Source organism: Lepidochelys kempii, chromosome 1 (assembly GCF_965140265.1).
Source record: "Lepidochelys kempii isolate rLepKem1 chromosome 1, rLepKem1.hap2, whole genome shotgun sequence".
Lineage (NCBI taxonomy): Eukaryota > Metazoa > Chordata > Testudines > Cheloniidae > Lepidochelys > Lepidochelys kempii.
In genome coordinates this window covers 339,159,963-339,186,795 of record NC_133256.1, presented here as the reverse complement: position 1 = coordinate 339,186,795, position 26,833 = coordinate 339,159,963, and the positions used below count along the sequence as shown (strand labels likewise).

At 44.6% G+C, this 26,833-nt stretch overlaps 1 protein-coding gene and 1 long non-coding RNA gene across 2 annotated transcripts in view; both read right to left on the bottom strand.

The window, feature by feature from the left end:
- Positions 1-251: 251 nt before the first annotated feature.
- Positions 252-2,277, bottom strand: LOC140906940 (myb/SANT-like DNA-binding domain-containing protein 7). Its single transcript, XM_073331899.1, has 2 exons — positions 1,446-2,277; positions 252-857 (listed from the first exon to the last, which is right to left on the bottom strand). The coding sequence occupies exon 1, from the start codon at positions 2,026-2,028 to the stop codon at positions 1,480-1,482; it is 549 nt and encodes a 182-aa protein (XP_073188000.1). The 5' UTR covers positions 2,029-2,277; the 3' UTR covers positions 252-857; positions 1,446-1,479.
- A 2,530-nt stretch (positions 2,278-4,807) lies between these two features.
- The window catches only part of LOC140906945 (uncharacterized), a 68,210-nt gene continuing 46,184 nt past the window's right edge, over positions 4,808-26,833 (bottom strand). Inside the window, exons 3-6 of the long non-coding RNA XR_012157310.1 lie at positions 6,865-6,978; positions 6,498-6,681; positions 5,575-6,385; positions 4,808-4,953 (exon numbers count right to left, since the gene is read on the bottom strand). This is a non-coding gene — a long non-coding RNA (uncharacterized lncRNA). The remainder of the gene's footprint in view (positions 4,954-5,574; positions 6,386-6,497; positions 6,682-6,864; positions 6,979-26,833) is intronic.

The following is a 26,833-nucleotide window of genomic DNA, read 5'->3' as shown; positions in this document are numbered from 1 at the left end:
CAGGGCGGTTAGAAGAGCACAGGAGGGTGCGGTACGCATCAGAGAAGCTTTGAAAACCAGTTTCATGACTGGCCAGGCTACGGTGTGAAAGTTCTGTTTGTTTCTCCTTGATGAAACCCCCTGCCCCTTGGTTCACTCTACTTCCCTGTAAGCTAACCACCTTCCCCTCCTCCCTTCGATCACCGCTTGCAGAGGCAATAAAGTCATGGTTGCTTCACATTCATGCATTCTTTATTCATTCATCACACAAATAGGGGGATGACTACCAAGGTAGCCCAGGAGGGGTGGTGGAGGAGGGAAGGAAAATGCCACACAGGACTTTAAAAGTTTACAACTTTAAAATTTATTGAATGCCAGCCTTCTTTTTTTTGGGCAATCCTCTGTGGCGGAATGGCTGGTTGGCCGGTGGCTCTCCCACCACGTTCTTGGCTGTCTGGGTGTGGAGGCTATGGAACTTGGGGAGGAGGGTGGTTGGTTACACAGGGGCTGTAGTGGCAGTCTGTGCTCCAGCTGCCTTTGCTGCAGCTCAACCATACACTGAAGCATACTGGTTTGGTCCTCCAGCAGCCTCAGCATTGAATCCTGCCTCCTCTCATCACGCTGCCGCCACATTTGAGCTTCAGCCCTGTCTTCAGCCCGCCACTTACTCTCTTCAGCCCGCCGCCTCTCCTCCCGGTCATTTTGTGCTTTCCTGCACTCTGACATTATTTGCCTCCACGCATTCGTCTGTGCTCTGTCAGTGTGGGAGGACAGCATGAGCTCGGAGAACATTTCATCTCGAGTGCATTTTTTTTTCTTTCTAAGCTTCACTAGCCTCTGGGAAGGAGAAGATCCTGTGATCACTGAAACACATGCAGCTGGTGGAGAAAAAAAAAGGGACAGCGGTATTTAAAAAGACACATTTTATAAAACAGTGGCTACACTCTTTCAGGGTAAACCTTGCTGTTAACATTACATACATAGCACATGTGCTTTCATTACAAGGTCGCATTTTGCCTCCCCCCACCGCATGGCTACCCCCTCAACCCTCTCCCCTCGCTGTGGTTAACAGCGGGGAACATTTCTGTTTAGCCACAGGCAAACAGCCCAGGAGGAATGGGCTCTTCTGAGTGTCCCCTGAAGAAAAGCACTCTATTTCAACCAGGTGACCATGAATTATATCTCACTCTCCTGAGGATAACACAGAGAGATAAAGAACGGATGTTGTTTGAACGCCAGCAAACATACAGTGCAATGCTTTGTCGTACAATGATTCCCGAGTACGTGTTACTGGCCTGGAGTGGTAAAGTGTCCTATCATGAAGGACGCAATAAGGCTGCCCTCCCCAGAAACCTTTTGCAAAGGTTTTGGGAGTACATCCAGGAGAGCCGCGAATGCCAGGGCAAAGTAATCCTTTCACATGCTTGCTTTTAAACCATGTATAGTATTTTAAAAGGTACACTCACCGCAGGTCCCTTCTCCGCCTGCTGGGTCCAGGAGTCAGCCTTGGGTGGGTTCGGGGGGTACTGGCTCCAGGTCCAGGGTGAGAAACAGTTCCTGGCTGTCGGGAAAACCAGTTTCTCCGCTTGCTTGCTGTGAGCTATCTAAAACCTCATCATCATCATCTTCTTCTTCGTCCCCAAAACCTGCTTCCGTATTGCCTCCATCTCCATTGAAGGAGTCAAATAACTCGGCTGGGGTAGTGGTGGCTGAACTCCCTAAAATGGCATGCAGCTCATCATAGAAGCGGCATGTTTGGGGCTCTGACCCGGAGTGGCCGTTTGCCTCTCTGGTTTTCTGGTAGGCTTGCCTCAGCTCCTTCAGTTTCAAGCGGCACTGCTTCGGGTCCCTGTTATGGCCTCTGTCCTTCATGCCCTGGGAGATTTTGACAAAGGTTTTGGCATTTCGAAAACTGGAACGGAGTTCTGGTAGCACAGATTCCTCTCCCCATACAGCGATCAGATCCCGTAACTCCCATTCGGTCCATGCTGGAACTCTTTTGCGATTCTGGGACTCCATCATGGTCACCTCTGCTGATGAGCTCTGCATGGTCACCTGCAGCTTGCCACGCTGGCCAAACAGGAAATGAGATTCAAAAGTTCGCGGTTCTTTTCCTGTCTGCCTGGCCAGTGCATCTGAGTTGAGAGTGCTGTCCAGAGCGGTCACAATGGAGCACTCTGGGATAGCTCCCGGAGGCCAATACCATCGAATTGTGTCCACAGTACCCCAAATTCGAACCGGCAAGGCCGATTTAAGCGCTAATCCACTTGTCAGGGGTGGAGTAAGGAAATCGATTTTAAGAGCCCTTTAAGTCAAAATAAAGGGCTTCATCGTGTGGACGGGTGCAGGTTTACATCGATTTAATGCTGCTAAATTCGACCTAAAGTCCTAGTGTAGACCAGGGCTTAGGGACTTATGTAATGGTCAAACACAATCCATCCTTCCACACTTACTCAGGTAAAACTCTTCCAGGAGTTGATAAGAGCAACAGCTGATGTGTAAAAGTGAGTTAGACCTTCAGTCCCTTGTTTCTCTGTTAAACACATAAAGAGGAAAATGTTTTTTTCTGTGATGAACACATTAATAACCTTGACTTTTCCAAGCTGAGGGAGATGTCACCCACCCAATCGGGAGGAAATTCACATAATTTCAAATCAGACACATGTATGCCTCCACATACATAAGACAGGTTATAACTTAAGCCTTTAGAGGACGCTTACTGTGCTAATATTTAAGACAGGTACAGTGATAAATAGCTTCATGAATACAGAGAAATCTGTGGTAACTATAAAACCGCTGTTGGTAGAGAGAGATGGAGTAATAACTCTTTTCTGGGAAATAAGCTGGGGGGGAGTAAATGGTGATTTATTAACTCCAATGAACATATACTGTTTAACAAGTATAGCAAATGGAGGTGAATAATACATGAAAACTGCAAGGCCTTCAACTTGGTGCATAGAGAACTGGAGATTAAATCTGTGGTAGTGGAATGGGAAGTGAGGAAACTGACAAGTGACAGAATATAATGTACAATGAAAGTGGAAATGGCCCTGATCTCAATAGCCTCAATGTTATAGGGCCCTAAACATAGAGACAACTAGATTGTCATATGAAAATTGTGTAAAAACTTCTGGTGCAGCTAGGGGCCCTGTTGTGTGTGATATATGATGCTTAACTTATGGCTCTCTTTCACACTTGAAATGAGTCACAAGTGGTGCTTGATGCTTTTATGCTTCAACGACAACTCTGAAAATGCAAAACAACCACGAGGTCCGTGCTGCCGGCTATTCCCTGTCCCAATCACGTCCCGACCTAACCGCCAGGCTTTTTGGCCTGACAGTCTTTTGTGGGATTTCTCAAGCCCTAGAGCCTGCCTCCAAGATCTCCCAGCGTTGCAACTGTGAGGGTGACGATGAATAGACTAGAGGAGTATTCAGTGAATTGGGACCTGCCAGGCTGTAACGAAGACAGATCCTGAACTCTTCAGACCTACTATTGTCAAAAGAATAAATTTCTTTTATGCTAGTTTTTTCTTTTGTGTGGCGAAGATATCCTGGTAACAGCGGCAAGGACATTTTAGGCTCTTCAGGTCTCCATCTATATCAATAGACAGGCATCTATATCAATCTGGGAACTGCAGCAGGGTTCCTGCTACCACTCAGTTTTGGAGACCCCTAGTGGCTAAATGCTATAATCACTCATTTCACATTCCCATCAGTTCCAAAACACGTATGATAAATGGTTGGGGTCTAACTACATTTTTTGGAATTTTTGGAAAATCCAAAGGGAGAACAAAACACATTGGGTCAAATTAAATATTTCTGGCGTATTTTAACAAAAGAAAAGGACATGAAGGGCTAGGTTCACAAAAGTAGCGGATGAGGGCCTGCCAACCTCTTTAACGATTAGATCCCTAAAATATTCCATCTATAATCATTAACTTTTTTTCTTCCAGTGTATATTAGATATTCTGTCATGTATCATTTCACTACCATGGATTTATTGTTCAGTATTAAATGCACAAAATGTAAGGCCATATTTTATCGCTCCAGTGAGCACCTGAAGCTCATAGAAGTGCCAATAGGCCCATGTTACAGAACCTGGATCTGCACCCGATCTTCCCCAATTTCCAGGGGTTTTGAATACAGGGTTTTTGCGTTGGTCCCCTTTCCACTGAGAAGGTAAGGAAATAACTGATCGGAGCTCCACAAAATGGAAATATTCTATTGCACGGGATATGTGGCTCAGATAGCTCTAGACATTCTGGCCCTGTAAGACGTGACTCCTGAGTAGCAGTGCATCGACTGTCTGTATCTTTCTTTTTATTTTTTTCCCTTCTGTTCTAATTGTTTGGTGGACATTCTGACCATATATTCGTAGATTCCAAGACAGGAGGCACCACTGTGATCATCTAGTCTGATTTCCTGTAAAACACAGGCCTTAGAACTTCTCCCAAATAAGTCCTAGTCCATCTGTTTTAGGAAAATAAAGTCCATCTTGATTTTAAAATTGCCAGTGATGGAGAATACACCACAACCCTTTACATAAATTGTACTCTCTCCGTTAAAAAGGTATGCCTTATTTCCAGCGTGAATTTGTCTAACTGCAAATTCCAGCCACTGGATTGTGTTGTATCTTTCTCTCATACGTTGAAAAGCCTATTATTAAATATTTGTTCCCCTTTAGATACTTATAGACTATAATCAAGTAACCTTTTAACTTAACTTCAGTCATTAACATTCCTTGTAGTCATTAACATGTCTTTAAGGTTTATAGGAGTTAGTTTTGGTGTGTATCTTCAATTAAGATCTTCTTAACTAACCTTTCAACTGGACATAATATAAATCTTCACTTTCTGCTGCAAACTGTTGTGTAATGTTGTGGTGAGCTGTTATATAGATTTCATGTTCCTCCCCAGAGTAGGCCACATTTCAGCGATGGGTGAAATGATTAATAGACAAAGCCTCTTCGCTCCTTGAAGTGAAGTTTGTTAGTGCTTAGAGATGAAAGTCATTATATAATAAAAAAGTAAGATGTAGCTCTTATTAATATCCGGAGAACAGGTTGCCTGTCACATTGACAAATCATTAGTGGAGGCTGGTGTTATCTGAAAATGGATAACACACAAAGGTGCACTTGAAGGCCTATTGTAGATCCTGCTGTAGCTAATTCTGTTTGCCAGAAGCTGGGAATAGGCTACGGGATGAATCACTTGATGATTACCTGTTATGTTCATTTCCTCTGGGGCACCTGGCTTCGGCCACTGTCAGAAGACAGGATACTGGGCTAGATGGCCCTTTGGACTGACCCAGTATGGCCGCTCTTATGTTCTTAAAACAGTGTAGGCACGGCCTAACCTGTCTGCTCTGATAAACCTCACTGTTTTGTTTGCAGCCAACATAGAAATAACACAATAAATGTCCATTGGCCAGTACTTCCGCTGAAACTAGGAAGATCAGAGGCACATGTAAAGTGGATTTTTTTTTTCAGGGTTTGAACGTTGGAGGGGAGGGGAAAATAATACTCTCCCAAGTTCCGCCCATAAACAGCACTCTGCCCATTTGAGACACCAAAACAAGACATTGCCTGTAGTACCTCATACAGATGTTGAAATTCTGATCAGCTCACATTCGCCTGAGCTCCTGAAGGTTCATTCCCCTTGGGTAAGATTCAGATTCAACCGTGAGTAGAACTCAATTAAGGCAGAAGCATGTCTCACGGGATGACTTCAGAATGCAAGCATTCCTTTAAAAAAAAATTACTTCTAGCACTGCTGGTTGCAAAGAAAAGGTTGAAAGTGTGAATTGCATATAAACTGAGGCAGCCATGCAGATAGCCTCCATTCAGGGTGGAACAGCAGCTGCTAGAGCCAAGGGGGAAGCCAGCAGACCTCACATTTACCACCAAAGTTTGAATCAAACTTTAAAAAGGCTTGGGAGGAAAAGAGGAGTGTTTGGGATCTGTGCTTATTTCGTCCAAAGTGTTTCCCCCCATCCATCCCTTTATGTTCTCTTCTCTATATAGAAAACATTAAAAAGCACTTTAGGATCCTTGAGCCACTCAGGCACTGGACTGGCTGAATGGTTTCCAATCCTATAATTTTGTACATGCAGAGGGCCTAATGTAGCAGAGCTTTTACTGCTTTGTAAACGGTTCCATTTTAACTCCCTCACTCTTCCACTTTAAGGTTACAACTGCACTTGAAAACAGTCTTAATTATACTTCAGCAGAAACTTTCTAGTTCCCTCCAAACACACTTGCCAGTCTTTGAAATGAGTGTATAACTGTGCCCCAAGGGTATCTTTATTCGCCTAGCGTAGAAGAGCTCAGCTTCACTTCCCGTTCACAGCTTAGATGAAGAGGCCATGTCTCCGCAGCCCTTAGTTCCCCTGGATCGGACGCGCCCCTGTGCGAAAGGGTTTATGTGAGACTGAAGTGGTGTCACAGGCCTGGGGCTGGTCCTCTACACGGAGGTGAATTTCACCCACCGAGCGCTCACAGAACCGAAGGATACTCACTTGGAAGTGCACCAGTAGAAGTGCCGGCTGACGATATTTATAGGAGATAGACGCAAACATGGCATGCAGCGCTCCAGTGCGTAGCTTGGGCCTGGGGAAAGACCACGTCACGATGTTGAAAAGCAGGGATGGGGTTTCGAAGTGGGTCATGCTGTGCTTGCTCTGCTGTGTGCTGAACCATTCACTAGATAATGGAGAAACAAATGGAAACATCAGCATCAGGATCCCAAGGCCAAGAGGCCAAGCTAGAAGCATAAAACAGCAGAGGTCTCAGTAGCAAAAGAATGTCTTTTATTATCCAATTAACCTAATAAACTAACATCTAAGGAGAGAATTCAAGCATACAGTTACCTTGTATTTTACTTACCAAGACCAAATCCTGCAGTCCATTATCAACGCTTCCTTTCTGTGGGACTGATGATGAGCTTGTGAGGCTCTGCTCTCAAATGTATGTCCTTCGTCTCCCTTAAGATCGTCTCTCCTGTGATAAAAAAAACAGGAGGACTTGTGGCACCTTAGAGACTAACCAATTTATTAGAGCATACGCTTTTGTGGGCTACAGCTCACTTCATCGGATGCATTGAATGGAACATATAGTAAGGGTTCCTTACTGTCTCCTGCGATATTTTGTCCTCCTTACCTACAGCATTATAGGATCAGATTCCTCAGTGGGTCTCCTTTGTTATTAAACAAGGATACTGCTGTAGCATTCAGAGAGCCACAGCAGAACCCACCATGTTAGGTGCTGTACAAATACACATTAAGATGTGATCCATGTCCCAAAGAGTTTGTGTTCTACGCCATGTATAGGCTGGGTGGGGGAGGAGGAGCCTTGTTAGATCAATTGCTTTGTATTCATATGTCACCCTGGCAGTCTCTTGGGCACTATACAACTGGGTTTTCATCGTGCACAAAATCTGTATTTCCTGACAGAAATAACACTACATCCTTCCCCCCACCACCCAAATAAAGTTTACTAAGAATGTAACACTGTTTTTGAACAACCTGTATTGATTTAATTCAGGGAACCACACAGGAGCTTGTTTTGTGCAAGGTACAAGGAAATATGTATGCTTTCACAGTCAGCAAGTAACTGAAAGGGCTGAGAAATGTCCCTGAGATCTGGACAAACTTTTTCTGGAGACACAAATGTGATGAGTAACTGTGATGGCCACCCTTGTTGCCAACACGTCAGGGATTGAACCACGCACCTGTAGAGCTATGCCAGCCTGAGCTAAGCTCTGTAGACCGGAGCTGTAACACTGCATTTACTTCCTGGATGGGTTCATACAGGGCTCTGTAACACACTCAGCAGAGGGTTACATAATGATCCCTCCGTGGTGGGTCGCTTCTTCAGAGAAGATTGAAAACTGCTTTTTGGTAGACACAGCACATTAAAACCATCTCTCTGACAGCCCATGCTAGGTGCGGCCTCTTCTGTATGTGCAGTGAGTCTTAGGGTATGTCTGCACTGGTATAAAACACCCCCTGCTGGCCCAGGTCAGCTGACTCGGGCTGCAGGGCTATAAAATTGCAGTGGACATGTTTGGGCCTGAGCCCGAACGTCTACACTGCAATTTGATAGTCCCACAGCCTGAGCCCCAATCAATTGACACAGGCCAGTCATGGGTGTTTTACTGTTGTATAGACTTACCCTTGGTGAAAAGCAGGGAGCATTTATTTAAAGAGACAGATGTAACATAGCACGGGGTAAAGTAAACCGTGACTACTTTTAACAGGTTTGAACTTACGTTTTAACTGCATTTCTAAAAAGGCAGTCAGCTGCTTTTGGTGGTGGTAGCCTCAATCCCCATGTATTCACACCCACAGTAGCATTCTCTGTATCCTACACAATGTCATGTGACAATGGCAGAGACCCTCAGAAAAAGTCCTTTCTTCTGATACTGAATGAGGAACCTTATTAAAATAAGGAAAACCAGATTATCTCTAAACAGCTCTTTGAGTAAAATCTTGGCCTCATTGAAAGACAACAGCAAAACTCCCATTAAATTTCATAAGACCAGGATTTCACCCTCTTTCTGTCTTTTTTTGTCTAGAATTTCTCCCAGTTCATTGCAGTCTGGCTATGCCAACCAATTTAAAGAAGCAGTACACCTGTTCCCCCACACAGCAGCGGAGGCCCTTTTACATTTCACAGCATTCCCACAGCACTGAGGCTTTGCAGAAGGTACCTATTAACAGACCGGAGAATCTGTAGTAATCACAGTGCAATACCAGACAGGTCAGCAGGAAAGCAATAATGTCAACGTCCTGGTCTATTCTCGCATCTGCCTTGTGCAGTGCACGAGGATCCCTCTGCAACTAGTTACAGACAGCTTAGGAGGTGAGTCTATAACTTCTTTTTTCTATGAGTCTCTTTTATGGGGCAATACAAAATCATTCATCAGTTGCTGGATCAGGAAGAAGCACCCACATATAGCAAAGTATGCCAAGTAATGCTTCACTGGGGGAAATATCCAGCATATCTGATTCTTCCCTTTCTGACAACGGTGTTGTCCCTCTGCCTCCGATATTGCTTGTGGTGCTCGCAGGGAGAAGACTTGGTAGGACTTTTTAATGGCCCCAGAACATGAGGAGAAATAATTTCAAACATTCAAGGAGGAAAAGGAGGGAATGGATACATTTATAAATGATAGTCTCTGGCATACAGACACTCTTGTTAGCAGCCTCAGCAGAGAAGATAAGGAGCTAATGGGTATGGAGAGTGATCAGTTCTCTTACTCCAAAGCATGGACAAGCTTCTGTTTCCACTGCGGTATGCAATGCATGTTCTACTGCTAAACTCACAACTTCAGTCTGGGGGTTGTGGAGCCAAATCCACCTTTCACAAGCTGTAATGGGGTGTACAAATCCCACACTGAGCAACAAAAGGCTAAGGAACTGCTCTGGGCTCAGCCAGCCTCGCCCTGCCACATCTGTTGCTGGAGCTAAAAGGTAGAAGAGCAGCTCATATGGGGGCAGACCAGGGAGGAGAGGAGACCTGCCACCAGCAGCTTCAGGGAGATGAGGAGAGAGAAGGCAGAATCTCTCCCAAAGCAGCTGCCCCAAAGCCCCTCCCTGAGGGAAGGGAGGACCTGCTGCGGAGGCAGTCTGAGGGAAGCATTTCCCTCTTATATGAACTCTGGCCTGGCCTGAGCCCCTTTATTTTTGTTTGGCCTACCCCAGCAGAGGAAAGCCTTGGACTGAGCTGGCCCAGGAAGCAGGGCCATACCCCAGGAGGAGGCAGTTGTCCTCATGCTGCCTTACACCAGACAGCGACTTTGGGACAATTGCAGGGAGGTGGTAGGAAATGGCCTAGGGAGGACAGCCTTAAGCCTGCTTAGCTGTCAGAACACTGATCAAAGGTCCCTGTGTCAGAGCCTGGTAGAGCGGGAGGGCCCGGGCTCCCTTACCAACCCCCTACACGTTACTGGCCTAAGCCCTAACCACTAGGCAGTGCTGGCAGATGGCCCAAGTGAGGGCCAACACACAAGTACAAAAGTTCATTTGCTTTTAAACAAAAAATTCCAAATGTTGCCTTAGCTGAGCAGACAGTGTTCGGTATTTAGCACCTTCTCCGCTTTGCAAAACGGGAATGGATTTGGGAGTATTAGCTGGAACGCAGCTGTGTCTGGAAGCTCAGCAGTCAAGCCAAGTATCTACACTCAAGATACATCATGCTGCAGCGGAGGGTGGGAGGGACGATTTTCATCCCATGTACATGTACCCATGTGAGCTGTGTTGTAGCGAGCTCGCCGAAAATAGCAGTGAGGATACAGCATTGTCGTCATCAGCATGGGCTTCACAAGTGAGTACGTACACAGGGAGGTCAAGTGGGCTTGTGCAGCCTATGCAGATGCCTGCAATGCTGCATCCTTACTACTAGTACTAGCTAGAGTACATATACACAGGCGAACTACACCCCAGCGGCAGTGAAAGTGTACCCTAGGAGAGTGGAGAGCAAAGTGAGGACACAGCAGTTATACACTGAGATTGGACAGTGGATGAAGACTTAGCAAGAGCATGCAGGTCTCTGTGGGGATTAGATGAGGGCAATTCTTTTTCCCTGATTGCAAGAGAAGTCTAACAAACCCTTCTGATAAAATAGCAACGTCTAGATTTTTTTCCCATGCTCCCTGGCTCTCCTTCCCCTCTCCCCCTCACCCCCCTCACCCGGTAAGGACCAACTTTTTTCCACTGAATTGAAAACAGCGGGGTTTCATGTGTGTAGATCAGGGCAGAATTGTGGCCCTGAGTGTTTTCCACAAAACAAGTATCTTCTAAATAACATAAGACTCCTCTGCTCCACAGCCATGTGTGAGGTGGTATACTTCACAAGCCTCCCCTTTAGGCATTCAGGTAAACCTTTTACAATGCAATTGTACAACTTTGCTCAAGTGTAGCAAGGTACTTCATGTATTTCTCCAAGGAAGAAGATAGGAAAGGGCTCCTCACAATGGAATTGGAGGGATCATCAAGACACACATGGTCTGTTTTTCCCCCCCTGTTGCGTTGCACTGGTCATTTACAGCCATCAAAGTGAGAATACAGCCTACCTTTGCGTTCGCTTCACCTAGGTGAAATTGACAACACGGTGGTGTGGGGTAGTGGAGAATCAAGTCTACAATGATAAATCTTGCTCTTGCTTAGACCCCTTGTCAGCCCACCAAAGTCATTGGGATTAGAAGTTTGTGAAGCCAGTGAGGATTCACAGATGTAAAAGAGAACAACATCTGGCCACTAGAGCCGTGAGGTGACTACATTTATACCTGTTACCATGTGCTTACTGTAAGTGTAACCCACGCCTGCTTGGTGTGGCACTCTGTCCCCCTCTAGTGGCACCTAGACCAGCTAGAGATTGTTGAATCTGCTACAGCCTTGGTTAAGAGAGAGGTTCTTTTCGCTCATGCATTAAGCTCCAGAAGTCCCAGGTTTGCTGCCGTTGCCAACTGGGGTCTGTTGGCGCTACATAAGCAGGAGATCAAATGTTGACTTAACAATGAACGGCCCCATTACGGGCCATATTGCAAACACCTTATCACATTAATTACTAATATAACTTTACATCCCTCTGTGAGAAGCATTACAGTCAGCATATGACTATGCTTGCTTTTCTTCTGCCTCCTTAAATAGCTAAAGAGGCTAAATTGTATGTAATGATAGACACAAGTGGCCACATTTTGACTACAGTTTCACAGAATTTGGCCCAAAGTCAAGAAACAATTCTTCATAAATAAACGCTGTCTCTATGTCCCTTCCTTTCTTCTTTCCAGTCATGATTGTGTGTATCTATGGGCCTGCCTGCCTTTGAGTTCATCTCTTACAAGTGTCACCTTCCCAAATCCTCCATTCTTTAGTAAGCTGTCTGCCTGCTGGCATGAGATGCTTAAAGGTGTTGTGCAAGATATGTTGTTTATCATGTCAGTCATTATTGCATTTGAATTTACTAAGGTTTTCAGATGGATATGTTCGAGATTAATGAGCTATTTGTTCTCAGTCAAGCAGCGATGAGAAATGCTCTCTTGACTCTAATGAGTTGTATGGATGAATCAGGTTTTGACCTTTTATTTTCAGCTTTTTTTTCCCCCTGAGAAGTGATGGAGTGTTGACTACTTGAGATTTTTTGTTGCTTTGGCCAAGAATGTAGTAAAATTAACACTTGTTGTCTTGGATCTGGGCATTAGGTACTCTGTATTGTTTCAAGCGTGTCTTTCATACCTACATCTTTATTTTTATTGCAGAGGAAGCCAAGATAAGTGATTTAACTTTGACCTATCACAGTAGTAATTAATTTGAACAACGCTTTTTAAGAAGTCTAGCCTTCCCTGAAGCATTCACACAACTTCCATTAACATTCATTGGAGTTATGTGTGCACACAAGGGCATAAACTTCTAAGTATCTACTAATCAGGTAACAAATGATCCAATATTTCCTGTGTTTGTTGTCTTTGCTTTGATTTGACACATTCACAATGTTTTGTGTGGTTGCATGAGCAAAATATTGTTAAAGAACTGTAGCATTTTTAGGAAACAACTCAAGTCTGAGTACAAGGCTGCTATTTAACTGTTACGTCAAGAATATAATGGCTGCAACCTCATTTAGTATCTTACTCAGAGTGCCTCATATGTGTCTTTCTCCCTCTAGCCTACTTCCTTTAAAATGTCAGCAGACTCCATAAGGCCTATAGCCAAAAGTCACTTTCTGACAAAATCAAACTAGTTTGGAAACAGAAGCAGGAGACTCCCTGGTTTTCCCAGACAGTTTGTCCAAAAAGGACTGCTTGGTTTTAGCAGCAAGTTCACCGGGCAGGCAGAAATGCCTGGCTGTGCTGATAAAGCAATCCTGGCAGTATTTGTGCTAGTACTCTCCTTATCTTTTCAGCAAATAGGGCAGTGCTCAATTATATCAGATTGACTTTCAGTGGGAACTGGGTTATTTCAAAGCCTTACACAGAAAGATAGATAAAAATATAAAATTCTCTTCCTGCCAGATTCCCGTGTAACTGTATTTCTTACACAAGAACCCTAACACAAGAACCCCAAAATGGAGCGAGACAAAGCAGGCTGCTCCCTAAAAGAGAGGAACAGCTCAACCTGCCTGGCTCCAGGATGGCTTTCTGCAGACTGTCTGAAACACAGATTACAAGCTTGCCAGCAGAGCTCCGTAGCCTGCAAGCAGGATCAGGCAACCCTTTAGGATTTAAAGGGACAGCTTGTAATTTTTTCACAATTCTCAATACACCACAGGTTCCTAACTCTCTTGGGCCCTTTCAGGATATTCCAGCCCTTACTCAGAGAGTTTGAATTTTGCAGTTGTTCCACATCTATCCCACAAGGAATATGCATCAAAAGTTAAAGTGATGCCCTAGGATTTTTTAAAACTCGTTAGGCACACGATTGCATGCCTGCTTCATGCATCCAGGAATTGGGGTGCTATGTGTAAAAATGACTGGTGCTGCCTATCTCTGTTTGCAGTTATCCAATAGTACCCTCTGAAATTTCACCTGAAACTATCTCACTAGGAGCCCCCAACTCACTACAGCCCTCTCCCCTGCTTTCACTCTCCACCCTACCTTCCATTTGCACTCTAAGTGGTTACTCCTGTGCAGCCATTAACAATCTCATGGATCTGAAAGCTGAGTGAATGATCCACAGCAACCAATGGGAGTTGGGCACCTAACTGCTTTTGACCCATTGGACAATAAAAGGAGGATACGTATCAATATAATAACTAGTCTGCATGCACATTCTAGGACATATTTTATGTCACTGAAGCTGTGGAACCTTGTTAGAGACATTAGCTGTCGAGCTGGTATTTTGTAACAAGGTAGGCATGCAGGGGAAATTAGTCTGACATTCCTCTGATATGGTGGGCTTCAGTTCAACCACACAAAGGTGAACCACAGATTCAAAGGCGTTTATTCATATGCTGAATACGTCTCTCTCCTCCTGTGTATTTTTTTTCTCCTCGTCTTTACTAGTCTAGCACTTGTAACTACAGAAATGAATGCTGGCCAGTCTAATAGTCTAGTTTCTCTACTCCACTCAGGTGATATCTAGTTTTTACGTGCATTTATCCAATAGAATTAAAAAGTAATATTTAATTAAAGGTAATGTCATGTGATGAAACCTCCGGGAATTCATCCAACCAAAGTTGGCAACCCTCATTAAAGCATATGATGGTAATAGGTTTCTGCCAATCACTCATATAACCCTGGGAAAGTCATTTAACTCCTCCCTGCCTCAGTTTGAGCCTTTTGTAAAATGGGAATCCATATGTACGTATGAAACTGGAGAAAAGCCTGTTGAGAGTCTTTGGGTTAAGTTTAGAAGCAAGAGCAACAAGGGTGATGTCTTGGTGGGTGTGTGCTATAGACCACCGGACCAGGAGGATGAGGTAGACAAGGCTTTCTTCGGACAATTAACTGAATTTTCCAGAACACAGGCCCTGGTTCTAATGGGGGACTTCAATCACCCTGACATCTGCTGGGAGAGCAATACAACAGTGCACAGACAATCCAGGAAGTTTTTGGAGAGTACTGGGGACAACTTCCTGTTGCAACTACTGGAGGAACCAACTAGGGCCATTCTCCTCTTGACCAGCTGCTTACAAACAGGGAAGATTTGGTATGGGAAGTAGAAGTGAGGGCAACCTGGGCAGAAGTGACCATGAGCTGGTTGAGTTCAGGATCCTCACAAAAGGAGGAAAGGAGAGTAGCAATATATGGCCCCTGGACTTCAGAAAAGCAAACTTTGACTCCCTTAGGGAACTGATGGGCAGGATCCCTTGGGAGGCTAATATGAGAGGGAAAGGAGTCCAGGAAAGCAGGCTGTATTTTAAAGAAGCCTTATTGAGGGCACAGGAATAAACCATCCAGATGTGCAGAAAGAATAGCAAATATGGCAAGCGACCAGCTTGGCTTAACAGTAAAATCTTCGGTGAGCTTAAACACAAAAAAGAAGCTTACAGGAAGTGGAAACTTGGACAGATGACTAAGGAGGAGTATAAAAATATTGCTCGAGCATTCAGGGGTGTAATCCAGAAGGCCACAACACAACTGGAGTTTCAGCTAGCAAGGGATGTGAAGGGTAAGAAGAAGAGTTTCTACAGGTATGTTATCAACAAGAAAAAGGTCAGGGAAAGTGTGGGACACTTACTGAATGGGGGAGGCAACCTAGTGACAGATGATGTGGAAAAAGCTGAAGTACTCAATGCTTTTTTTGCCTCAGTCTTCACAGACAAGGTCAGCTTCCACACTGCTGTCCTGGGCAACACAGTATGGGAGGAGGTGAGCAATACGCAGTGGTGAAAGAACAGGTTAAGGACTATTTAGAAAAGCTGGCCATGCACAAGTCCATGGGTCCAGATCTAATGCATCTAGGGTGCTGAGGGGGTTGGCTGATGTGATTGCAGAGCCATTGGCCATTATCTATGAAAACTCACGGTGATTGGGGGAGGTCCTTGACAATTGGAAAAAGGCAAATATAGTGCCTGTATTTAAAAAAGGGAAGAAGAAGAACCCAGGGAACTACAGACCAGCCAACCTCTCCTCAGTCCCTGGAAAAATCATGGAGCAGGTCCTCAAGGAAACCATTTTGAAGCACTTGGAGGAGAGGAAGATGATCAGGAACAGTCAACATGGATTCACCAAGGGTAAGTCATGCCTGACCAACCTGATTGCCATCTATGATGAGATAACTGGCTCTGTGGATATGGGGAAAGCAGTGGACGTGATACATCTTGACTTTAACAAAGCTTTTGATACGGTCTCCCACAGTATTCTTGCCAGCAAGTTAAAGAAGTATGGATTGCATGAATGGACTGTAAGGTGGCTAGAAAGCTGGCTAGATTGTCGGGCTCAATGGGTAGTGATCAACGGCTCGATGTCTAGTTGGCAGTCAGTATCAAGCAGAGTGCCCAAGAGGTCGGTCCTGGGGCTGGTTTTGTTCAACATCTTTATTAACGATCTGGATAATGGGATGAATTGTACACTCAAGAAGTTCGCAGATAACACTAAGCTAGTGGGAGAGGTAGATATGCTGGAGGGTAGGGATAGGGTCCAGAGTAACCTAGACAAATTAGAGGATTGGGCCAAAAGAAATCTGATGAGGTTCAACAAGGACAAGTGCAGAGTTCTGCACTTAGGACAGAAGAATCCCATGCACCGCTACAGGCTGAGGACCGACTGACTAAACAGCAGTTCTGCAGAAAAGGACCTGGGGATTACAGTGGATGAGAAGCTGGATATGAGTTAGTAGTGTGCCCTTGTTGCCAGGCAGGCTAACGGCATAGAACCATAAAATCATAGAATATCAGGGTTGGAAGGGACCTCAGGAGGCCATCTAGTCCAACCCCCTGCTCAAAGCAGGACCAATCCCCAACTAAATCATCCCTGTCAGGGCTTTGTCAAGCCTGACCTTAAAAACCTCTAAGGAAGGAGATTTCACCACCTCTCTAGGTAACCCATTCCAGTGCTCCACCACCCGTCTAGCGGTGTAGCATATTGGGCTGTATTAGTAGGAGCATTGCCAGCAGATCAAAGGAAATGCTTATTTCCCTCTATTCGGCACTAGTGAGGCCACATCCGGAGTATTGTGTCCAGTTTTGGGCCCCCCACTACAGAAAGGACAAATTGGAGAGAGTCCAGCAGAGGGCAAAAAAATTTATCAGAAGGCCGGGGCACATGACTTACGAGGAGAGGCTGAGGGAATTGGGCTTGTTTAGTCTGCAGATGAAAAGAGTCGGGGGGATTTGATAGCAGCCTTCAACTACCTGAAGGCGGTTCCAAAGAGGATGGAGCTAGGCTGTTCTCAGTGGTGGCAGATGACAGAACAAGGAGCAATGGTCTCAAGTTGCAGTGGGGGAGTTCTAGGTTGGATATTAGGAAACACTATTTCACCAGGAGGGTGGTGAAGCACTGGAATGGGTTACCTAGGGAGGTGGTGGAATCTCTATCCTCAGAGGTTTTTAAGGCGCGGCTTGACAAAGCCCTGGTTGGGATGATTTAGTTGGTGTTTGTCCTGCCTTAAGCAGGTATTGGACTAGGTGACCTCCTGAGGTCTCTTCCAGCCCTAATCTTCTATGATTCTATGTTGTAAGGCCAGAAGAGACCACTATGGTCACCTATGCTAACCTCCTGCCATATAATTCCAACCAGTAATTTCTGCTTCACTTAACACTTGAGAAAAAAGATACCTTCACTCACCTCTCAGCAGCCAGAAAGCTGTGCCCATTCCTGTAAACGTCCATCAGCTCCAGACTGGCATATGTTAATTCCCTTTCCCTAGCAGAGTGAGATAGGATAGTAGTACACACAATGCTTCCAAAGTTTCCCTATCAAGGCCAGTCAAATCTTCAGCTTTTATAGCATGCACCAGCCTACCACAGGTCTTCTGTGGCTCCACTGCCTGCCAGCTTCTTCAGGATCCAATTCAAGGTCAGAGTCCTTATCTTCAGGGCACTCAAGGACCTTGGACCAGGCTAGCTCAGAACATGTTGTTTCTCCATCTATGACCCATCAAGATGGCAGCCATCCTCAGGAATGTGCTGGACCTACCCAGGGTAAAACTATCAAGGGCCAAAGGCAAGGTGTTCTTGGTGCTCTCTCTGTCATATCTGGGCCCAGAAGAGGAGGAAATGCAGGCACAGAGGAGATCATTTACACACAACTAGCTGCTGTGGAAATTTTTATTGTTTATGCTACAAAACTGAAATCAACACAAAACTTAGTCTTTTCACTGGGGTGAGGGTGGGGGCGGGGGAGAGTGCTGAAACATTTAAAGGGAGAGGACATCACACTCCTCCCCTTATATTGTTAACAAAAAACTATATAACCTAAGAGTTGCAGATGCAGACTCTTAAATTGCAACAGATTATTTTGCCTTGGAATAACAGCGCACTAACAAAGCAATTTATAAAGCACTGGTCTTCACACTCTCTTGGGGTAATGTGGTGTGGCAGTGTCCTGAACAACAGGAAAAGTCAGTGTTAAGGAATCAACCAGACCTGGTACTAAAGTTTCTCCCAACAAGTCATCAAAATTAAGAGTTGTAACAGAAGGACGTTTGGTTGGAGGAACAGAAAGTCCTACTGGAACATGCCTGGACTCTAGTACTTGTTGAGGCTGCAACTGGTCCATATGTCATTTCCATAAAATAGCATTGGATAGTTTTACCCCAAACTGAACAGGTCTCATGCATTTTACAAGTTGTCTAGATACCCATTTCACTCCATAGCAATAGTTACGAGTCCATACTAAGTCTCCAACTTGAAAATAATGATGATGAGTCTCACATCGTCCGTCAATTTGCATAGCTTGGGACTTGGCCACATCTGAGGCAACATCAAGACATTACAGGTCCCAACAGTTACACAAAAATTGCTTCAACAAAGAGTTGCAGATGACTCCTGGGTCATAGCATGTGATATGTTCCTGTAGACAAGCAAGAAAATGTACAATTTTGGCTGATGACCCAAAATAGACTTATTAGCTTTTAAGGCTTGCATAAGTGTTTGTATAAAGCACTCCACTAGTTCATTTGTAGCAAGATGGTAAGGAGCTGAGCATATGTGCTGAATTCCATTTAAAGAGTAGGAACCTCTGAAATTCTTCAGAACAGAATTGAGGTCCATTGTCACTCTTATCTACCGACTGTAACAGTTTTGGCTAAACTGTGGTCTTTGGTAGTTGTAGTAGAAGTCATTCTAAAAACTTCTGGCCATTTCAAATGGGCGTCTACTATGACCAAAACCATATAACCTTCTACAAGTCTATCAAAGTCCACATGAATCATGTCCAGGGAGTCTGAGACCATGACCGAGGGTGTAGACGAGCTGGGCCAGGATCAAGCTGAATTTGCTGACACATAGTACAGCACTTCGTCTTCTTCTTAATATCTTTGTTGTTCCCTGGGCACCAGACATGACTCTGGGCTATGGCTTTCATCCATATAATGTCAAACCAACCTTCATGAAGAGATTCCAAAACCTGAGACCAAAGTGATTTTGGAAGGATCACCTGCATTCCCCATAAGATCCAACTGTGATAATTCCCATTGATGTGACACAAATTGTATAAACCTGGGATATTGTTGATCAAACATTGTACCTCATAGTACTGTTCCCTGCACAAGAGAAAGCACATAGATTCACAGATTCATAGATACTAAGGTCAGAAGGGACCATTATGATCCTCTAGTCCGACCTCCTGCACAACGCAGGCTACAGAATCTCACCCACCCACTCCTGCGAAAAACCTCTCATCCTTAGTGATTTCTTTATTGATGTCTTTGCTAGTGACGTGTAACCTATCCACCAAATTCAGATAGAACACTTTATACAAAGTTTCTTTGGGTAGATGGGAGCTTGGGCAAGGCAGGCATGATAGCCCATTAGCATTTGCTGAGTCCCTTTACAGAGCTGAATAGCACTGGAATGAGCTGAAAGTAGCAATTCCCAGTTGCATATGAGCAGCAGCTAATGACAGAATTCCATGTTTTGGTCCAAAAAATTAAATTAATGGGTGACGATCCATCTGCAAGTTAAAATGTCTACCATACAGATAGGTATGGAACTTCCAAATTCTGAAGATAATGCTAAGAGCTTCTCACTCTGTTTACACATAGTTCTCAGGTGTAGTGAGTTTACAAGATGCAAAGGCAATTGGTTTCTCCATGCCATTAGAAAAAGTGGGAAAGAACCGCATCCACTCCATATGATGAAGCATAAAAAGCACATTGCAATGGTAGTAAAGCATCAAAGTGCATAAGAACTTCAGCTGATGTAAACAGTTTCTTTGCTTCCTTACATGCACAATCATGCTTTAGTCCATTTTCCGTTTTTCTTTTATTGTAACAGTTCATGTGAAGGTGCCAATATTCTCGACAGGTTAGGCAGAAATTTACTGTACTAGAATTAACATAACTGTGACAGGTTCTCCGGCAGGGGTGCTTGAAGACCCACTCTTCTCTCTCTCTGGTGATTTCGTTAAGTCCATAACATCAATTAAAGGTCCAAGGTATTCACCTAAAGGTTTGAAAACTCACATTTGTCTTGACATACTCTGAGTCCATGGTCTTCCAAACATTGCAACACAGCACCCAAATTTTGAAGATGATCCTCTTGATCCTTTCCTGTAACAAGTCCTTGGTCATCCCAATAATTTTGAACTCCATTCAGTCCCTTCTGGATCTCATCCATGGCTTTCTGAAACAGGGCAGCTCCATTATCAAGCCCCATTCTTGTAGGAACTCCTTCAATCACAGGTGTGACCCAGATGCCATCTCTGACTGCAGCTTCCAATAACATGTACTGATGAATCTTGGTCAGTGTCACTAGAGCTCTTTTCTTTTTCCACATTATGAATTCCTACTTCCACCCTTTCATAGGTTCAGTCTTCATAGGAGTCTTCTTAGCTGAACAGTTACTCTGTGTTGCTGGTTGTTGATCACGGCAATGTGTCCTTTCTTCTCGCTCATCCTGCAAATAACCTGATGTGCCTAGCAATCCTTCTGAGCATGGTTTGCTCACAATGGCCATATGGAAATTCCTTACATTCCTGTGGTCCTGTGTCTCACTGATTCGTGAGATAAACTTCACAGTTTGCACTAAATTCCTTCTCTGCAGTCTCCAGGGCAATTGCTACTTCATCAGTCTTCTTGAATATAATCTCTGAAGTCAATAACTTCTTCTAGACCTGGTCATTGCATAAAACAGACACTAACTGGTCACACAGGGCACCACTTAATGTTTGTTCAAAGTGACAGTGCACTCACAACTTTCTGAGAGCAGGAACGAAATGTGCTAACAACTCCACACTTCCCTGATATTGCTAATGCAAACCAGTATCATTGTGCTATCATCGATGGGTTAGGAGAACAGTATTCCTGCCCTGCTGCAGCAATTGCAGTATACGTGGCAGTTCCGGGCACAGTTGGCAACAATAGGTCATGCAGCAGTGCATATGCCTTCGGACCTATCACTGTCAGTAAGGTTGAAATTCTTCTATCTGGAATGGCTTTGCAGGTTACAGATTGCTCAAAACATTTTAGGTATATCACCCTGGATTTGCAGTTGCCGTCTAATTCACCAATCTGGCCCTCCAAAGTTGCCATTTTCTCTGCTCTCCTCTTGGACTTCACACCCGCCAGGAGGCCTTTTCTGCCACAGGAAGACTACTTGTTGTTATTGCACTATCTGCACTCATAGGCGCCGACTTCCCCTCTTTCCCCTGGGTGCTTGACCCCCCAGCTCTGCCCCCGACCCTCACCTCAGTCCACCCCTTCCATGAGGCCCTGACCCTGCCCCGCCGCTTCCCACCCCCATTCCAACCCCTTCCCCAAAGTCCCTGCCCCACTCCGCCCCTTCCCTGCCAATATACCATCTCCTTTCCCAAGTCCCCACCCCGGCCCCGCCTCTTCCCCACCTCCTCCCCTGAGCACGCCACTTTCCAGCTCCTACCCCCCTCCCAGAGGTTGCTAAAGCTGCCAAACAGCTGTTTGGCGGCGGCCAGGTGGGAAATGCTGGGAGGTAGGCGGAGGAGTTGGGGGGGGCAGGGGAGGAGGAGGTAGGGTGGAAGGTGAGGGGAGCTTGGCTGCCGGTGGGTGCAGAGCACCCACTAATTTTTCCCCATGGGTGCTCCAGCCCTGCCTCTTCTGGCTCTGTGCCAGCACTAGAGTGCACTAATCTGCCTTTGGCTGTATTTGTGCTCCCTCTACTGGCTATTGTCCCCCAGCGCTCCTAAGCTGTTTGCCTGTCTGCCTGTTTGCACATGGTTAACTGGTATGGCTACTTACTTCCCCATCACTACTTTGTTTGAAGTAGCTCGGGGCAGCAACCTATTCCTTTGTTCTGTTTTTTAATTGCCATTCCTCCTCTCTAGCTGGCTGGTTCACACTGTCCCAGCAGCAAAAAGCAGCAGTCTGTCACTTTGTATCTCCAGGAGAACTTTTCCCCTCTTTTTATGGCTACTTTTTCTTCTTGTTGTTCAGGCAATGGGAGCACTGGACATGCATGCGACCGAAATCCTTCATTGCCAAATTCCTAGCTGGACCCAGCAGAGAAGGAGATACAGACACAGAGAAGCTCATTTAAGCATGGCTAGCTTGATTCTTCACACTGCAAAACTGAAATCAACACAAACCTGAGGCTTTTTACTGGGAAGGGGAAGAGTGCTCAAACATTTAAAGGGTCACTGCATCACAGTGGCCTAGTCTGTGGTACTGTCCATCGATGCAGGTCAGAATGTGTGGTTTTAGAGGCTGAATTTAAATCCCATCTTTTTGCAGAAGCCTAGGGGTCTCTCTAATAGCGGGATACAGATTTAAGCAGCTGAATCCTAGGGTGGCAAAAATAGTCCATTTTGGTGAGTTGTATGCTAATATTTAAACTTGTGTCATACTACAGTGACTGGCATCCTATGACCCACCATACTTCATAGAGGTGACATGAAGTTTTGTGCTTAAGATATGCTTAAGTTTTGTGCATCATTTTGAGACCCTCAGATGAAAGGCACGATGTAATATTGCGCAAGGTCCTGGCCTTCAGGCCTGAAAAGATAAGTTTTTTTAAAAAGCTACAATGAAAGAGCTGGTTACCCTCAAGACATTTAATTACCATTGTGGTATAAATACTGACAGAAGCAGATTCAGTAACATTGGCTGAATAATGTATTTGATTTCACAGTATTTTTCAAACACACTGTTTGACAGTGTCTTGTCTTATCCACCTGACTTATATAAGCCGTGTTGAACTGTTCTGTCTTGAATATAATAACCAAGGATCATTAGAAAGAAATTACATTTTCACTAAACTGAGATAGGGAGAAAATACAGAACCATCCAGTGACAGAATGAGGTGTATGTTAGAATTGAGCTTCCCAGGTTTCCATGTGTGATGGGAAAAGGCCAGATGGCTATAGAAAAGTAGTGGGAGATAGATATATTAGCTCCAGGCTAAACAAACCCCTGGTACCAGGATAAGTTAAATGGCAGCTGCTCGAGGTCAATTAAGACACCTGGGGCCAATTAAGAACTTTCCAGAAGGCAGGGAGAACACTAGATTGATTGGGACACCTGAAGCCAATCAGGGGCTGGCTGAAACTAGTTAAAAGCCTCCCAGTCAGTCAGGTGGGTGTGGATGTCAGGAGCTGTGGGAGGAAGTTGTGCTGTTGGAGAGACTGAGCAGTACACACCACATCAGGTACAAGGAAGGAGGCCCTGAGGTAAGGGTGAAGTGGAGCATGAGGAAGTGGGGGCTGTTGTGGGGAAGTAGCCCAGTGAATTGTATGTGTCATGTTTCTAAAAGGTCAGCTACCATAGCTGATACTATTAGGGTCAATGGGCTTGAGCCTGGAGTAGAGGGTAGGCCTGGGCTTCCCCCTTTGCCCCTGATTAATCGCTGAGACTGGGAGACAACAGAGACTATGCAAGGGAGGATAGCTTCTCCTCACCTCCCTCGCTGGCTTATGAAGAAAATGGCTCAGTAGACTGTGACCCTTGTCTCCAGAGAGAGAAGGGTTACGTGGAGGGTCACAGTGAGCCTCTGAAGCTACTGAGAAGGGTTACGTGGAGGGTCACAGTGAGCCTCTGAAGCTACTGAAATCCACCAGGGAACGTGGGACCCACAGAGACAAGGACAGAGCTTTGGCACACATGGTAACCATTAAACTTGCTAGGAGAAAATGAAACTTTTGCCCAAAATCCAAACTCTTTTAGTGGTACATAAGCACTCTTTGATTTTTAGTGAATGTAGCACTCAGTCCAAGAACTGATAGGCCTGAAGTTCTCTACCCTCGGAATGGATACAGCATAGCCAGTGGCCATGAAACTCTTCCACAGTGACCTGTGGCGACCTGGAGGAACCACTAATAGACGTGAGAGGTAGCTTCGGCTCCATGTTGATTGAAACCTTGGCTTCTCAGACACGACAGCCAGCAGGGCTGCCACTTGTGCCACCAGTGGTAATGACTTTCAGTTCTTTTCAGTGTATGTACTGGCACGATGGGCCCGCAAAACCTTCTCAATAATCATCTTCATGTGTTCATAGCTAGATTCTGATGCTCATCCAAAGTATCTAAACATTTTTTCCTCTGGAAATCAGACAGCTTGTCAGAATAGCTTTCCAGTGGGATTTCCTCTCTGACCAAAAGAGCAGCCTTTGCCGTGCTTCTGATCCTTGCTGGAACTGGAAGTTCAGTGGCAGCAAACACAGGGGGAAAAAAACAGGAAAAAACATTGAAAAATAAAGTTGGCCAAATATTTCTGTACTTGAAGACCAATTTCATGTGGTTTCAGTCTGAGTTTCAGGGCAATGGTCGGTAGGATGATGATGATTATTAATTGTTTATATTGCAGTAGCTTCTAGAGGCCCCCAACAGACATTGGCGGTCCTATTGTGTCAGGAGCTGTACAGATACATAGCAGAAGCCAATCTCTCCCTCAAAGACCTCACCACTGAATTAGATAAGACAGACAAAGGGCGAATAAAAAGGAAACATGAGAATGAGACACAAAGAGACTAAATGACTTGCCCAAAATTACAAAGGGAGCATCTGTCAGAGCTCAAATCCCAGTTCAGTGTCTTCACAACAAACCCATCTTCTTCTGGGATTCCTAGTTTGTCTGAAATGGTTCAAATATCTCTGGAAATAGTCCCTGTGTTGCTAATGATTTTATCATTCAAGATTGTCAAATGTACAATAAGCACCGGTATTCAAATGTGCCTCTGCCTAAATGTTCCCTTAATGGCTGCAATGTTTTCCTTAGGAATGGAATAGAGAATAGGTCTGGTTTATTTGTTTTTACTTCTTTTTACAAATGATCACATAGTAAAGGTGAAGTAGACCCTGTTTTCTAACATATCAAAGCATTTGTTTTACTATTGAATTTTTTGGTGCTGGCTCTCTGGAGGCCCCTGCTGCTATGAGCTAATGCAAATTACATCAGGAAATCCAAGGGGCTTAGTAAATGCTAAATATTAATTCAAGATGTTTTTCAAACTGCATAAACAGTATCATCCCCAAAATCCAAAGCAGATACAAACAATGTTAAATGAATAGCTGTATTGTATTTTTATCTGGATGACATCCATGAAAATGGGCTTTTCACCCAGCAAGTCAATTTCACTTGTGCTTCTACTATACCAATTGGCCATGAATTCAAAGTGGACAAGAGTCATTAAGGAATCTACTCCTGTGCCCAAGGGATCTCCCAAGTCATGATATGGTATGGGCTCGTCCTTTTGTTGAGTGGCATGCCTTTTCCTGATGCCACCCATGGACTGTTACATTGATCTTATTTTTAAAGAAGCAGAGTGGGACTCAGGAAATCTATGTTCAATTTCCTGCTTTGCAACAGACTTTTTCTGTAATCTTGGGCAAATCACTCAATCCCTCTGTACAGCTGTTGCACACATATGAATGCAGAGAGCAGTATTTCCTTTTTATTGTCTAGACCGTAACAGACAGTGCCTGTCCCAAAGAGTTTACAATGTACATGTCCAGCATCAGGAATGGGGGAGAAGGGGCCTGATCTCAGCTATGGCCTCTAGGCACAACAGTAATACAAAGAGTGAGTAATACTTTCAGTGGGAACCATTAAACACATTTTACGATTCTCAAGTGACTTACCACAATGCCCCCTATCTAAATGTAACGTGACATCCTTGGATGGGTCGTCAACAATGGGAATTGAACCCTGGACTTCTGGAGCTAAAAGCCTGAACTGCTATCACCTAAGCAAAAACACCCAACTATTAGGCCACTGCAGATGCTTAAACCTCTGTGTGGTCCCATCACTAGAAGAGAACAGCGAGCCATCTGGTGTAAATGGGCGTTATGCTAAGAATAGGAAGATCTTATAGTAACTGTAGGTACTTCCAGTGCTGAGTGTTTTAATGACACCCACTGTTTTGGGTGTTGCCTCTGCTTCTCTTGGAGTTCTATGATGACATGGGCATATTTCTAATATAGCAGAGGGCTCTGCCCTTGGTTGATACTTGGAATGTAACCATCGGCTCAGGACAAACTCACACTATCTTGTGATTCCTCAGGGACACACCCATGCATGCTCGGTGACATCACTAGCAGTTGCACAATTGCCCCGTATGACAATTAGGGATGCTGGAGTAACAGGTTCTGCCTTAGAGGGTGCACAAAGCAGCATGATATATTATGACTTTCTATGGCTAAGAAGGTGATGTGGGGGGGATGCCTTCTTTTCTCCTAGAAGCTATAAGCCTTTGCTTTTGGAGGCTAGGAGGCACATGATGTTTCTATGGGCTACTGGCAATGAAGACAATTTTCTATGGAATCGCTCTCAGTATTTCTAAAAATATGGAATCAAGCCCAGTATTACTGGTTATATCATTTATGAACATGAAATTTATTTCACGACGGAACTATATTTTAAAAACAGCAGCTTAATGTTGTTTCTGCCTTGCTGTCAATGGTAACCAGCCAGTCATTTATTGTTTGTGGAGGATGCTAAGTAATACATAACATTGCCGCCCATGAATTTAAACTAATCAGCACTCTCAGTTCTCTGTTTTACAACTGGCCATAAACAGTTTATTTATGGACTATGTGAATAGTAATGTGTCCCTGCCTTCTCCTGTTCTGAGAAATAATGACAGGCAAAAAACAGTGTTCAAATAGTAATCAATGTGATGCTGCTAAAAAAAAAAGGCAAATGCCTTTCTGGGATGTATTAACAGGAGTATTATACGTAATTACTCTGCTTTATTCAGCACTGAATAAAGGGTGAGGCCTCATCTGGAGTCCTGTGTTCCGTTTCGGGCACCACACTTTATGAAATGTGGACAAACTGGAGACAGTCCA